The sequence below is a fragment of the Mytilus galloprovincialis genome, chromosome 2 (assembly GCF_965363235.1).
Source record: "Mytilus galloprovincialis chromosome 2, xbMytGall1.hap1.1, whole genome shotgun sequence".
In the NCBI taxonomy this organism is placed as follows: Eukaryota; Metazoa; Mollusca; class Bivalvia; order Mytilida; family Mytilidae; genus Mytilus; species Mytilus galloprovincialis.
In genome coordinates, this window is record NC_134839.1 from 6,750,789 (window position 1) to 6,765,317 (window position 14,529).

At 31.8% G+C, this 14,529-nt stretch overlaps 2 protein-coding genes across 2 annotated transcripts in view; one reads left to right on the top strand and one right to left on the bottom strand.

Annotated features, from left to right (window-relative positions):
* Positions 1-14,529, bottom strand: part of LOC143062766 (amino acid transporter heavy chain SLC3A1-like) — a 387,949-nt gene that overhangs the window by 136,008 nt on the left and 237,412 nt on the right. The window lies entirely within an intron of this gene.
* The window catches only part of LOC143062763 (protocadherin Fat 4-like), a 49,819-nt gene that overhangs the window by 8,817 nt on the left and 26,473 nt on the right, over positions 1-14,529 (top strand). Inside the window, exons 4-11 of the mRNA XM_076234538.1 lie at positions 99-1,282; positions 3,280-3,381; positions 3,815-3,928; positions 4,795-4,894; positions 6,500-6,656; positions 8,783-9,202; positions 10,753-10,968; positions 11,925-12,468. Coding sequence (XP_076090653.1) covers positions 461-1,282; positions 3,280-3,381; positions 3,815-3,928; positions 4,795-4,894; positions 6,500-6,656; positions 8,783-9,202; positions 10,753-10,968; positions 11,925-12,468 — 2,475 coding nt within the window. The 5' untranslated portion in view covers positions 99-460. The remainder of the gene's footprint in view (positions 1-98; positions 1,283-3,279; positions 3,382-3,814; positions 3,929-4,794; positions 4,895-6,499; positions 6,657-8,782; positions 9,203-10,752; positions 10,969-11,924; positions 12,469-14,529) is intronic.

Below are 14,529 nucleotides of genomic sequence, written 5' to 3' on the forward strand. Positions count from 1 at the left end.
TGCATGTCAAAATATAATCGTTGTATATTTTATTTGTTACTGCTTGACCAATGTCGGTTGTTTTTTTAAATTGTATCATCGTAAATTATATTTTTTAGTTTTAAGAGAACACTTTACAGAGGTTGATGGTTTTTATAAAACAACACCAACAGCTGAAATTTTGGGACACGGGTCAGACAGTTTTTCACTAAGCACTGCATATACAGAGTATGTCGTCGTAACAGTAAAGAACATTCCACTATCTAAATCAAAATACGACATTTTTGTAGTAGTGTCTGTTACTGTTGACGGTATTGTGATACGTGATTTTATACATGTTGCAATTACCATTAATAGAACGAGTATCATTGAGAAAAACATATTTGTAATTGACGGGACTCCGAAGGACAGTGTTGTCGGTCAAGTTTGTCAGTCGTGTTTATCCGGGGATGCCGTAACAACTATATCACCAGATAATTCCATGACTGTTGAAAATGATGGTAGCATAAAGACAACAACAAAAATTCATCTTGATACCCTAGAAGGACTCCAAACAATAGCCTATTCATCATACATCGAAGTTAAACAAAATGGCCATTTAGTTGCCAATATAACAATTCTTATTGTACGTTCTCAATACACTCATACATTAACAGAGGGCAGTGGCAGCAATACCCGTGTAGGTGTGCTGAAACTGTCTATTCCCTTTTCAATTGGTAAATCAGAATTAGCTTTGAATAACAACTTATTGATACTTGGATCTGTGTCACTTGACTATCAGAAAGAACAGGAAATACATGAAGATCTTACGTTATTAGTAAGTGGTACTTCTTTTGACATACAGATTAACATTAAGGTTCAAGATGTCAATGACAAATATCCTGTGTTTTTAGGAGCACCGTTTCGCTTCGTAACTGTACAATCTGCTTATACGGGTGTAATAGTCGGTGCTGTTACTGCTTTCGATCCTGATACGCATGCAAATTTAACATACGAAATAACTCCTAATGATAAATTATCGATCAATAACAATGGGGTTATTTTGGTTCATAGTATTTTCAATACAACTATATATAATGCAAAAGTTATCGTTAGAGATGGAATACATAGCGACACTGAGGATATCATTATTGATATTCGTGAAACCACTAATGAAGATGGAGAAATCAAGAATTTCAATGGAACAATTCTTGAAAATAAAAAGTCTCAAACGGCTATTGTAACTGTCACAGTACCCAAGTATGAAAACTATCGATTTGCTGACAAATCAGCTGAATTAGATTTCACTATCGAATCTGAAACAGTGAGTATGAGAATTTAACTAATTTGAATAAAGTATAGAATTTTTTTTTCACACAAAAACCATTTTCAAAAAGATTCTTTTTTTTTTTACAAGAAAAAGGCAAACAATGTAAAAGGGATCTATCAAACTCATTAGTCGAAAACTAAACGATAATGCCCTGTTTGTAAACAATAAATGACAAAAAAGATAAGAACAAAAACAATCAAAAAAACAAAAACAATAAAAAAAAAAACAAAAAAAAAACAAAAAAAAAAAACAACAGTAATACAAGAAACAAAATAGAAAACTAAAGACTGAGCGACAAAAACCCACATAAAATGCGAGTGATCTCATTTGTAAAATTCACTGTTGTCTTATTACATGTTCTTTCTTTATGACTCAAGCCTCAATAAAGTTTACTTGTAGAAATTGCAAAATTTATAGATGCACAATATAAATTTCTCAAAATTTCATGATCAGTTTTGACAGATTTCGTCAAATCAAAAGTCTTAAATATAGTTCTTAACTATTCAAACTAAAATACGAATAACACATAGAGCATTTCGTACATCCAAAGCACTTTTCTGGATTTTATATTTACTGAGAAATCTCAAACCTGTACATTTAAAACCAACAGGACGCATACAGACGTACAGGGGGGTTATATAACGAAACAAGAAATAAAAAATAGACACATTCATCTAAAGTCAAGAGATCTTTGTTTTATAATAAATATAGTTTACGAAAACATGTTACAAATTATATTATAAACATACCACGATTGGGTATCAGTGCCAATGAGGCAGCTCTCCATCCAACTCATAATTTGTAAAAGTAAATCATTATTGGTCAAAGTACGTTATTCAACATGGATATTTGGCTCACTCCGAATAGTAAGCTTCAAAGGGCCCCAAAATGACTAGTGGTAAACCATTCAAACAGGAAAACCAACGGTCTTCTCTATATAAAAACCAGAAAATAAAACCACTGAACATCAGGTTTCTGACTTAATACAGGTGCAAACAAATGCAGTTGGTTTTAAACGTTTTAACAGGAACCAACCGTCACCCTAATTTGAAACAATAGTGTGATATTGAAATATAGATAGACAGGAGTTATTGCCCTTTAAATTCAATTTTACCACTTTTTATCAAATTTTTGTAATCTTTTACAAAAATTTTCTCCACTGAAACTACTAAGACAAATATAACCAAACTTGTTCACACTCATCAGGAGAGTATCTAGTTTTAAAAATGAGTCCAATGACCCTGCCCGCGAACCAAGATGGCAGACATGGCTAAAAATAGTACAAAGGGTAAAATGCAGTATTTGGTTAATATCTCGGAAACTGAAGCATTTAGAGCAAATCTGAATAGTGACAAAAATGTTCATCAGATTTATATATATCTGCTCTAAAATTATCAGACATATCCGACAACCAGTTGTGTTTTTGCCTCTCAGTTAGTAATTTTACGGAAATTTTGCATTTTTTTGCTATTAATTTAGATATTATTATAGTATCTAAGAATATCTGATACTATAAATTATGATTTTTACCTTATTTTACATGATTTCCAAAGCATCAGTAAATAAAGATGAGCGACACAGGCTCTTTAGAGCCTCTAGTTTACCATATGAATTGATGATGATTCTGAAATTAATTAACCTCTTACATAAATACTACATGTACTAGTACATCTGATCTAATATTTTATGAAAATGTAGGTTTCCATAGTTCGTTTTGTAAACTGTTTTGTTTTTGTATTTTGATCATTTTTATTCTTTTGCAATGGCATGGCCAGATTAAGATCGACTGACTGACAGGTTTTTTGTCCAAATATAATTGCTCCGAAAATAAATATCATCAATGAAGAGACATACATTGTTTGAATCTGATGCATCTCAATAGATACTGCAATGTTATTTTCTATTCTTTTAATTGCCACTTGCTTTTTTCATAATTTAATCAGATAGTCCTATTATAATTTGCTGTTCTTTAAACTTTTGTTCATTCTTAGGGAGTAATAAGAAACGCAAGAGCATTTGATAGGGAGAAAGAGCAGGAATTCAAACTTACCATTATAGCTAACAAGGAAAACATTGCAACGTGTTCTCTAGCGGTAAGGTGTTTTAGTCATCATACATTTACAATAGCTAAGCTGAAGTTTTTCTTTCATTGAAGTAAAAATATCTTAAAAACTTTATAGTACTGGATCTCTTTTCTCAAAAGCATCATACTGCAAAATATAAGAAACCAAGCATTCAAATTGCAGTTTAAACATACATAACAGAAAAATAATACAATAATTAAAAAATTCGTAGAAGGTACAAATTATGTTCATGACTTACTGGGTTTTCTGCAATTTGAAGTGCTTAAGCCTGAATTAAACTTACCACAATGAAAAAGGGGAAAAATGTAAAGTTTTATGGGTTCTTTTCGCCAATTGTATTGTTTATATTTTTTTACCCTTCAGATATGAAGGTATGATCGTTTCTGTTAAATGTAATTCAAGAAAAGAGCTTCAAATGCATCATTTAATTTTCAATTTACAGATTGTTGGCGTGGTTACAATTTTAGTAATAGATGTGAACGATGAACCTCCCGAATTTGTTGGTGCTCCTTACAACGCTACGGTTGTAGAAGAGGAAAAGGGTAAAGAACTGTTGGTAAGATATATATTTATTTAAATGACTTAGCATCCCCTAGAAATCGGGGACTTTTTATAACTTTTAGTTATTCCTTTTTATATCTTATTAATACCAATTCAGTTACTCTCATTGTTGATTTCGCAACACTAATCTCAAGGGTTAACAGTAAACTTTTATTTATAAGTCTTTTGAATCTGGAGCACTTTTCAAGATAAACCATCATCGACAACACTGAAAAAATGTGAAAGCCAAGGATGCTTATAAACTTTAAAAGAACGCGAGGAGCTATTTCATACAAGGGTTAGCAATCTGTAATAAGTCAGAACTAAATCCATCATACTTTTTTCAAGACTAACCTAGAATTGTTATTCATGACTTAAAAACAATCGTTTTTTGCGCATCTGTAAATGTTGTACGTAAGATGAGTTATTGTTGCATACATACACGTTTATATTTTGAATGTTTTTATGGTTGTCTCATTGGCTATCATATCACATTTGTTTTTTTCTTATATTCTTATTCATAAGGTTACATATATTATCTCAAAGTTTGTGAAACTACCATTACACTTACACCATTGCACCCGGATTTGTTTTTTTCTCAATTGATTTATGACTTTCGAACAGCTGTATACTACTGTTGCCTTTATTTAGACAAAGGCCTGTAGCATGTTTGGTTTAGAGTTTATATTTAACCCACATTAATTCGGGAAATTAAGATATTAAGACGACATTTGTTGGCCTTTAGATTTGTTTTTAATAATGTCTGTGTTGTGCTCTTGAAATGAAATTAACACCACAACTCCTTGCATTCGAATGACAATATACAGAAACATTTTCAAAAAGAAGACTAAAATATATATAACTATGTTTTTAATATTACAGATTATTCCTGGCCTGTCAACTACTGATAATGATCTTAACCCGACAGTCAAGTATAGCCTTCAAACACATGACGATACATTCGTTATTAATTCAATCAAAGGTATGAGTTAATATACAATCTTTGTAACCAGATAGAAATATTCGCCAGATTAACAGTTACATGAGTTTGTGAGTCAATAGAATAACCCCCTAATGCGTGACAAGTTTTCTTCGTTCGGAATTAGATGTTTCTTAAATTTTAGGTTGCATGTTTAGCTCCGCGTTTGAGGCTTCATTTTAGTTTCGAGATTAATTTTAACAATGATTTCACTTAATCATAATATCCCTTCACCATTTGATGAATATGAAGTTACCTGTTTTTAAAGAACTGATATGAAAAACGAGAGCACAAGCACAAAATGTTGACTGATTGATTTAATTGTGTTTAACGCTACTTTATGAACTATTGTTCTATTTCTTTGTGGTCAGTATAAAATATTGCGGAGAAGGCGTTAGTGCCATGAAAGAACCACTGACTTTCGGTAGCACATTATATTGATATAATATAAAAAAAAAAACGTCTCCATAGCTTGGAATATTTTTGGCAAATATTCAGTGTGAAATTAACAACACCTCTCAATCGAAACATGAACACAATATAGAACACATATCGATGTCACCAAACGATAGAAACTCAATTTTTAACTACAAAGCTGTATATAACATATAAATATGTATTTAAAGATGAGTAAATATATCGAAATAGTTATTAGGCATACTATCAGATTATTACATGGCATTTTTCATATCGCATGTATTATCAGCCCTAGGTTCAATATCAGCCCAAGAGCCGCATGGCTCGAGGGCTGATATTGACCGAGGGCTGATAATACATGCGATATGAAAAATGACATGTTATGATCTTTTTATCATATGCTTCAACAGTAGAGAAAAATAACAGATTCATATATATTGATCCTTCTACGTGGTTCCCGAAAAGATCTTGAAAGAGTAAAAAGTTCACGGACGTCGGACCCAAAATTTGATACATTCAATAAGAAATCTTTCTATCATATGCCTCAACAGAGAGAAAAAAAACATTTTAATATGGACGAATCGACAAAAAAAATAATTCAACAATATACATAATGAAAATTGTTTGGAAAAGTCAACTTTTTTTAAAGTAACTTTCTAATTTGTGTTTCAGAAAAACTTAAAAAATGCATTTATTTAATTTTTTTTTTAATTTAATTTAATTATTTTACACAATATACTTTCCAGTATTCATATAATTGTTTTGTACACTACTTTGTAATGTTTTTCACTGAAAACGTAGCATTAAGGTGTATTTTCCGGAATTTGCCGAGTATCACCGGAATGCCATGTGATAACGTTACGGAAAGGCATGTGATAACAATCGAAGCATGTGATAAACTTTTCATATCAGCCCGCTAAGCACCAATTCGAAAAATATAGAAAATACTTTAATTTAATGCTATTATCATACGGTGAAAATCATATGTTATTAAGTTTAAGTATATGATAACATGTTTTAATCAATTCAGAAAGACGTTTAGGAATAATTTGCTCTAACAAAAGCATTCAAAATTTATAGATCTGTTATTTTCAGGCGTTTATACACTATCAAGTACTTACATGTACGTACCAAATATCTGTTCAAAAATATCCTGAAAGCTAGAATAATCTTTCTTGTTTTTTGTTTAAGGCACTATCAGAACAAAAATCGCCATTGACAGGGAGATTTACCAATTGTTTGATATCATAGTGAATGCATATGATGGTGTTCACAACACAACTACTACAGTTACCCTAAAAATAATTGATATCAACGACCATGCTCCTTTATTTACAGGTCCCGAAAGGTGAACATATTTATTTATCTTCCTACAGTAGTGTTCAAAAATTAATGAAGTTCGTTTAATGTTAAGCTACATCCCTTGTACGGAAAACAAAGGACAACCCTTTTTTCACAATTAGCAATTAAACGTCTACTTCGTATTGGTTGATGTAAGGTATAACTACTTCCTTACGAAAAAAAAGACAAAGTGGTTAATTCTCTTTTGTTTCCTGAACATGGAAACACAAATGAATGTCAAAGTATAACGTATATCTTGCTCTCAAATAGTGTACATGTATTAGGTGTTTTTTTTTGTCACATATTTTGCATTCAAAATCGCTGGGGATACTGTCGAAATGTGTATCTGGTATTGCAGTGTATTGTTAATCCAACTCCGTTTATGTTGTTAATATGTGAACATGTTTACAACACCATCGCTGTTAATCTTCGTTTATAGTCTAGTATTTTTTTTACATATATTACTTCATTCATAGCTGTACTGTCACAGTATATGTAGAATTTTGTGGTAATAAAGCTTTACAAAAAGTTAGTTGTTAGTAAAAGGATTTATATGTTTGTTTGTTTCCATTTAAATGTGTAATTTGTTAAAACTTAATTTACCATACGTCTTTTTTTATACGATACATTTGATAGTTTTTTTTCACAGTTTTTGGGATGTTTTTACATGTTTGATATTTTGCTACAAGTGTTTGATGTTTTTATATAAAATGTCAAGTGGTCAATGATGAAGCCAGACAGACAAAAGACTTAAGAACTGACGGATACTATTTCATTATGAATGACAAAAGGACATGTATTATAAAACTCGTATTTAGTAATATAAAGAAACATATCACTGATTATTTTCTTTATTAAGAATACTGAAATATGCTTTGACTGAAATTTAATTGACACCAAGCAGAAATAAGAAGATGCAGTATTCTAATGCAATTTGTATGTAACAATTTTTTTCATTGGCTAAAAGTTGCCGTCAAATCCACAGTTGACCAGGCGTAACTAAGGAGGGACAACCATTTTGAAATGATTGTATCAACAAATGTTCGATTACTACTATATAATCCAAAATAAAGAAACACCTACCTCGTATTCGCTGTTTTAAAGTTATTTTATTCGAATTTGAAGCGTACAGGTAACGTAATAACCTCCAGTTTGTAAGTTTTCATTTGTCTGACGTCACGTTTACCAATGACGTCTTTGCGCCAAAATCATTCATGAAGTTTCGCGGATTTTTTTTTATTTGTCAAATTTAGACATTTTTCCAAGTTTATCGTATTATTTCTTTTTGAAATGCATTGGAATCGGAATAACAGTACTGTAGTTGAAGAGTTGCCACCGTCAATTTTGATGTGACGATCGCAAGTCTCCGTTTTACTGTCTCCGCTACGCGTCGCTAGTAAAACTGCATTTGCGACCGTCAAATCTACAATTGACGGTAGCAACTCTTCAACTACAGTACTGTTATTCCTTAATTAATACCAAAGAGATAACTGTCCATCCAAATCACAGTGTGTAAAGAAATAAACGATTATAGGTCAAAGAATGTCAAGAATGGCAACCCAATGACTAGTTTAAAACAATTCAAACGGGGAAACCAACGGTCTAATCTATATAAAAAAAAACGAGAAACATACATTAACCATATCAACAAACGACAAACACTGAACCGGCTCCTGACTTTTATTCAAATGAATGACCGCGTTTGTTAGCTACAATGTACATGTCTGATCTTTGCCGTGCCATTTGAATACAGAAAATTAAAGAAAAACAAATATACCGAATGCAAGACTCCACTTCTTCTATTCTAAATAACATTATTTTTAATTAATTATATTTTGACATTTCTTATATATTTTTTCGAAGAAATGGTAAAGTTATAAAATACCATTTTTGGCATTAAACTATGATTATTATTGGTCCTGAATAAATGAGTTGACGAGTGAATGAATTAGCTAATAAATAAATGATTGAATGAAAGAATTACTCAATGGACGAACAATTCAATGAACGAACGAACGAACGATCAAACGAACAAATGGACGAATAAATGAATGATATATTTTCAAAGTAATATCTGTTGACCTTTAAACTCTTCATAGAATACAAGATATAGATTTGTTATTTATTTCACAGTTTCACTGTAAGAGAAAATTTGTTAGTTGCAACAAGTGTTGGAAACCTGACTGCAAATGATACTGACGAAGGTAAAAATGCAAAAATAACATTTGACCTCGTAAGTGATGGTGGATATTTTCGTATAAATCAAACAACTGGAAACATACTTGTTGCTAGACAACTGGATCGTGAGACTGACGAAACTCATCGCGTAACTGTGTACGCACGTGACAATGGTGACAACATCCTATCTGCCACTGCGACAGTAACTTTTACAATTGAGGATGTAAACGACAACCCACCAGTGTTTGAACAAGACCAGATAACAGTTGACTTTGATGAAAATAAAACTTGCAAAAATGTTATCACAAAACTTAATGCGCATGACATAGACAAACCTCATACACCTAACAGTCAAATAGTATATTCCTTAAAAAGGTAAGACAAGTTCAAATACCATTTCAATACAATAGCTTATAATATAGAATAACGAATATGTATCGTTTACAAAAAAAGAATAACGAATATGTATCGTTTACAAAAAAAACATGCATTAGTTAAGTTCAGATGAAAAAATTAAAAAGACAAAAAAGATGATGAAATGAAGAGCATAGAGAAAACAAATTTTCGAAAGGTTAAAACACATTCACGCTTACATGATAAAGTTATAAGGCTTGATGAATGCATTTTGAATTTACTTACCGTCATTTAGTTAAATGCCATCCGATTGCCTACGGGTATATAATGAATTTTGTTTATGATGCTATTGATAGATATAAGAAGTTGTGGTATGAGTGCCAATGCAACAACTCTTTATCCAAGTCACAATTTGTAAAAGTAAATCATGTTAGATCAAAGTACGGTATTCAACACGGAGCCGTGCCTCCGACAAAACAGAAAGCTTTAAGGAATAGTATAATAACAAACGGTCTAATCCATATAAAAATCGAGAAACATGTAAGAACAAAATCAACAAACGACAATCACTGTACATCGGGTTACTGACTAAGGAAAGGTGCAAACAACTGCAGCCGGTTTAAACGTTTTAATAGGTACCAACCTTCACCTTTAATGATCCAATAGTTTAACATCACAACATAGATAGAAACATTATAAAATATTAATTGAATTGGTTGAACTCAATCAAAAGACATTGAAACAAGAATGTGTCCTCAGTACACGAATGCCCCACTCGCACTATCATTTTCCATGTTCAGTGGACCGTGAAATTGGGGTAAAAACTCTAATTTGGCATTAAAATTAGAAAGATCATATCATAGGGAACATGTGTACTAAGTTTGAAGTCGATTGGACTTCAACTTCATCAAAAACTACCTTGACCAAAAACTTTAACCTGGAGCGGAACAGACGGACGAACGGACAGACAGACGGACGAACGGACGGACGGACGAACGGACGCACAGACCAGAAAACATAATGCCCCTCTACTATCGTAGGTGGGGCATAAAAAACCCAAGAAAACATACATTGAACAAATACATTTGATCAACGACACAATTTAAATACTGAATCAATCGAATAAGGGTAGGGATGTTTAACAGTATCACAAAGACAACTATAACCTTGGACAAAATGCCGCCAATTAAACTAATGTTCACTAGAGAATAAAACTAATTTTGTTGTAATATATACAGCGAGAACGGAAATATGTTTTCCCAGAAAAAATATTTTGTTGTTCACAAGTTATTTTATTTCAAAACTACTTATCTTCATTGCAACCTTGGGTATATATAGAATTTTTGCTTTGTCTTGCCAAACTTTTATTTGTCTAATATGAAGGAAACATATTTTGACAATAAATGATGTAAATTCACATGTTTTATCAATATAATATATGTTTGAATAGTCATAAATATTTATTTTAAATAGAACAGTTATTTGAAATCTATAATTATTAAACAAATTAAACATGTAAATGTTATTTAATTTGAATTACAAATATTATTTTTTTGTGTGTATAAATTTAGCGAAACCGATAAATTTACGGTGGACAATCAGTCTGGGAACCTCACTTGTAAAGAACCTCTAGACTATGAACACAGGATTTTTTATGAAATAATTGTTGAAGCTCTCGACAATGGTAAACCCGCAATGTCGTCTCAACAGACAGTTGTTCTCAACGTAAAAGATATCAACGATAACATTCCACAATTTGTTGACTTGAAACCTTCAATTACTGTCAGGTTTGTTCTTTTTACATTAGACACTTCTCTCTAAAGTAAAAAAGAAATAGTTAAAAGATAAAATCCAAGAAGTTTAATTTCAGTTATTCATAGTAAAACAAATAGTGGAAGTGTAATCATTGTTTATGTGTTTTAAATCAAAATAAGTTCAAAAAAAAGAAAAAAAGATAAAGATAAAACTCAATCGATTGCAAGTTTTGAACAATAATGCAAATCATGAAGTAGTATAAATATACACAAAATTTCCATTGGCACTGTTGGAGAAAAAGTTCTTTTTGCATAAATGAAACTCCACTTTTGTTTATTTGACCACACACCGACTTCTTTTTCTGTTGCATTATCTAAACATTTTCATTTATAAACACATTGCTAGTTATGAAATATGACAAAGGGTTCCAATACTCATGTGCCGTGTGCAAGAATTTGTTTTTTAAGGTTGTACGGTAGTTGTGTTTAAAACGGTTTGAACATATACCCAGCATTGTAGCATATTTCTAAGCTGGCGGAAACGACCATTGATATGGTCATTTCTCTAACTGTACTGTTCATGAAATGTTAAACTTTTGAAACTCTTATAATGATTTTTAGAACTCCATGCTTTATATGGCGTTAGTGAGATTTTGAACCTCAAAGTTTCCGTAGCATTATAAATTTGATTTTGAATTCTATAATTAGCTAACTCAGATTATAGTGACACTGGCGAGTCTCGTGTTAAGGAAACGTGTGGGTTTCGTACTTATCGTTAATTAGTTATTGGCATATAGTCCTGGATATTTCATTGAAATAGTACAAAAGGGCATACATGTTTTAAGTAATATGCTTTACCGTTTTGGCGCGATAGGTTAAGCACAAATTAAAAATTCACACGAATTGTTGTTTCAATCTTTTGTTTGGTGTTTAACTGGATTCTATACTATGCTTGAATTTTGATGCTGTATTAAATACTTTTTTCGTAGATATTTCATCGAAGAACGAGTTGTTGATGTGATTAAGGCCAAAGACTTGGATGTAGGAAATAATGCAAAAATCCATTTTACAATAGATGGGAATGCATCAGATTTCCTTTCAATTGACCAAAATGGTGGTATACTACGTACCAAAAAGTCACCTAATCCAACAGATGGTAATTACAGCTTAATCATACATATAACAGATGATGGTAGTCCAAGTTTGACTAACTCAGCTCCAATGACAGTTAAAGTGCAGACACATTCCAAACAGTCTCTTAAATTTAATAAGCAAGAAATTAATATGACAGTAATGGAGAACAGTGCACAATATTTAACTTTACAATCGGTATCACATTACGTATCTAATCCGGACAATCAATCTTTGAAATATGAAATTATTGATAAGAGTGAGGACCTTTCATTTTTTGTGAACGAATCAAATGGGACAGTTATCTTAACCAAAGAGATTGACAGAGAACGCAAAGAAGTCCATGAATTTGTTATTCGTGTGAGAAATAAAAATGTGGCAGAAAACAGTGATCTAGCTTTAGTAAGTATTTGTAATAAGTTTAGCTGCCGAAGATGTATTTTTAATTACAAAATCACATGAACCAACCCCGAATGTTACACATTCCCAAATTACTGATATTTTCATATTTAGATTAAGGATTATCTCTCGAATGAAGACTAAATCTGGTGTAATATCACTGTTTTTGAATATGTCATTTTCGTTCGAAAAAAGTTATTCTCAAGGTTATCGTTGAATATTCCTTGTTTAAGAATAACGAACAAATACGGTTTATATGATAAGAGCGTCACAATAATCCATGCATATGCGTATACTTTGTAAACTGAGCAATAACTCCAATATATTTTGTTTACTCTTTAAACCTTTTCCTCAGTATCTTTTAACGATCTTGTCACGCTCTTGCCACGTCTAAAAAGACCCTACTACGACTGACAAGATCTCTGTTTGCTTCTACCAAGACCTTCCCGATCAAATTACGATCTCAATACGAATCTACTACGATCAAACTACTACTTCAATACCTTTCAACTACGTTGTGACTACGGTTTTTGTCCCTATAAATAGTTTGACTCTCCCATCATGCACTCCAAATTTATTGGAAAAACATGCTACTAAAGTACCAAAAACACTTAGAGGTCGTGTTGCTAAAAAAGAGGTATCAACAGAATGAGGTCGTATAATTATCGTTGCTATGACATAATAGAGTCGTAGTTACGTATTATGGACAAAATGCGCGTAGGAGCAACGTATTGTTGTCTTCCACATATTAGTATAATCGTGTCAATATATAAGTAAAGGGTATTAAAGACGTAGTGAAATATTTATTTGTCGCGGTGAAATTGTGATAAGTTGCATAATATTTTCAATTAGCTTCCCCAATTGCACGATGTTTCCAATACGATGCTTCTACTCCCATCCAGATCTTACTATGTCCTTGCTATTACATTACTACGCTTCTTATATGACTAGTTTTGGCTAAGAATTTACTACGAATTTTTTGAACATGTTTAAAGTTGGTCGTAGACCTCCACGATCATGAAGACTTGGCATGTCCTTAACACAACCACCACGATCTTTCTACGACTTCAAAGTTTTTTTTACAATTTTTGAGATCGTAGCGGGTTCGTGGTCATACTGTGATGCGAGTATTAAGTAGGCAAGAGGTAATCTTATTGGAGTTATGCTAAAACTGTCTATATGACTCATATGCCCCCGCTCGTTGCTCCAGAACGTTGAATAATGATTCATCTCTAATTCGAACTTGATCTCCATTTTGTGATAAGTAGGGAAATGTATAGATCAAGGCATTGCTGATACTCAACTTAAACATACATTTTATAAACTCCCAAATCTGTACGTGTGAGAGCGCTTATATAATATGACGAACCGGATGTACTGATATTTTTTAGGAAAAAATTATCGATACCGATTTCGAACATGTCTGAGACATTCAAAACAAATTAAACTTTAAGTGTACGTAGGAGAGTGTGCAAATAACTGATAATGTTGTGCCTTCAGTAAAACCTTGTTGCGAGGGACAAAAAGCACACTAACTAGATCCAATTACTGACATACTGAAATAAATTATTTAAACATAGCACCTTTTGATCAACAACATAACTGTTGACATTCTAGTCCATTCGACATTTTATTAAACTGAATTAACTCCCTGTGTGGAAGCAATTTGTTTGTGTTCCTATATGGAAAATAACTTAAACAAACACTTTTTGATATATGAAAACAAATATGTAAAACCCTTTGATTATATAGTTTTCAGACATATTGATCAATAAGATCGATGTAACTTTCGTAATAAATTGCTTTGTTTTTTTTTACTGTCAACCTGTTTTGATTCGAACGGTACACCAGTAAAATGCAATCAATTCTAAAATAGCAGTTAAATTGATGATACAATATACAATGAATTACAAATTATACTGTATTCAAGAATTTTTACAGTAACTGAAAGCAAGTACAGTGTTGTGATCAGAAATGAGTCTGCCATTAACTTTCCTTTAAATTGCTATACCTCAAACAAAAATTCACACATCAATGTCAAACAATACAGGAACACGTCATCTT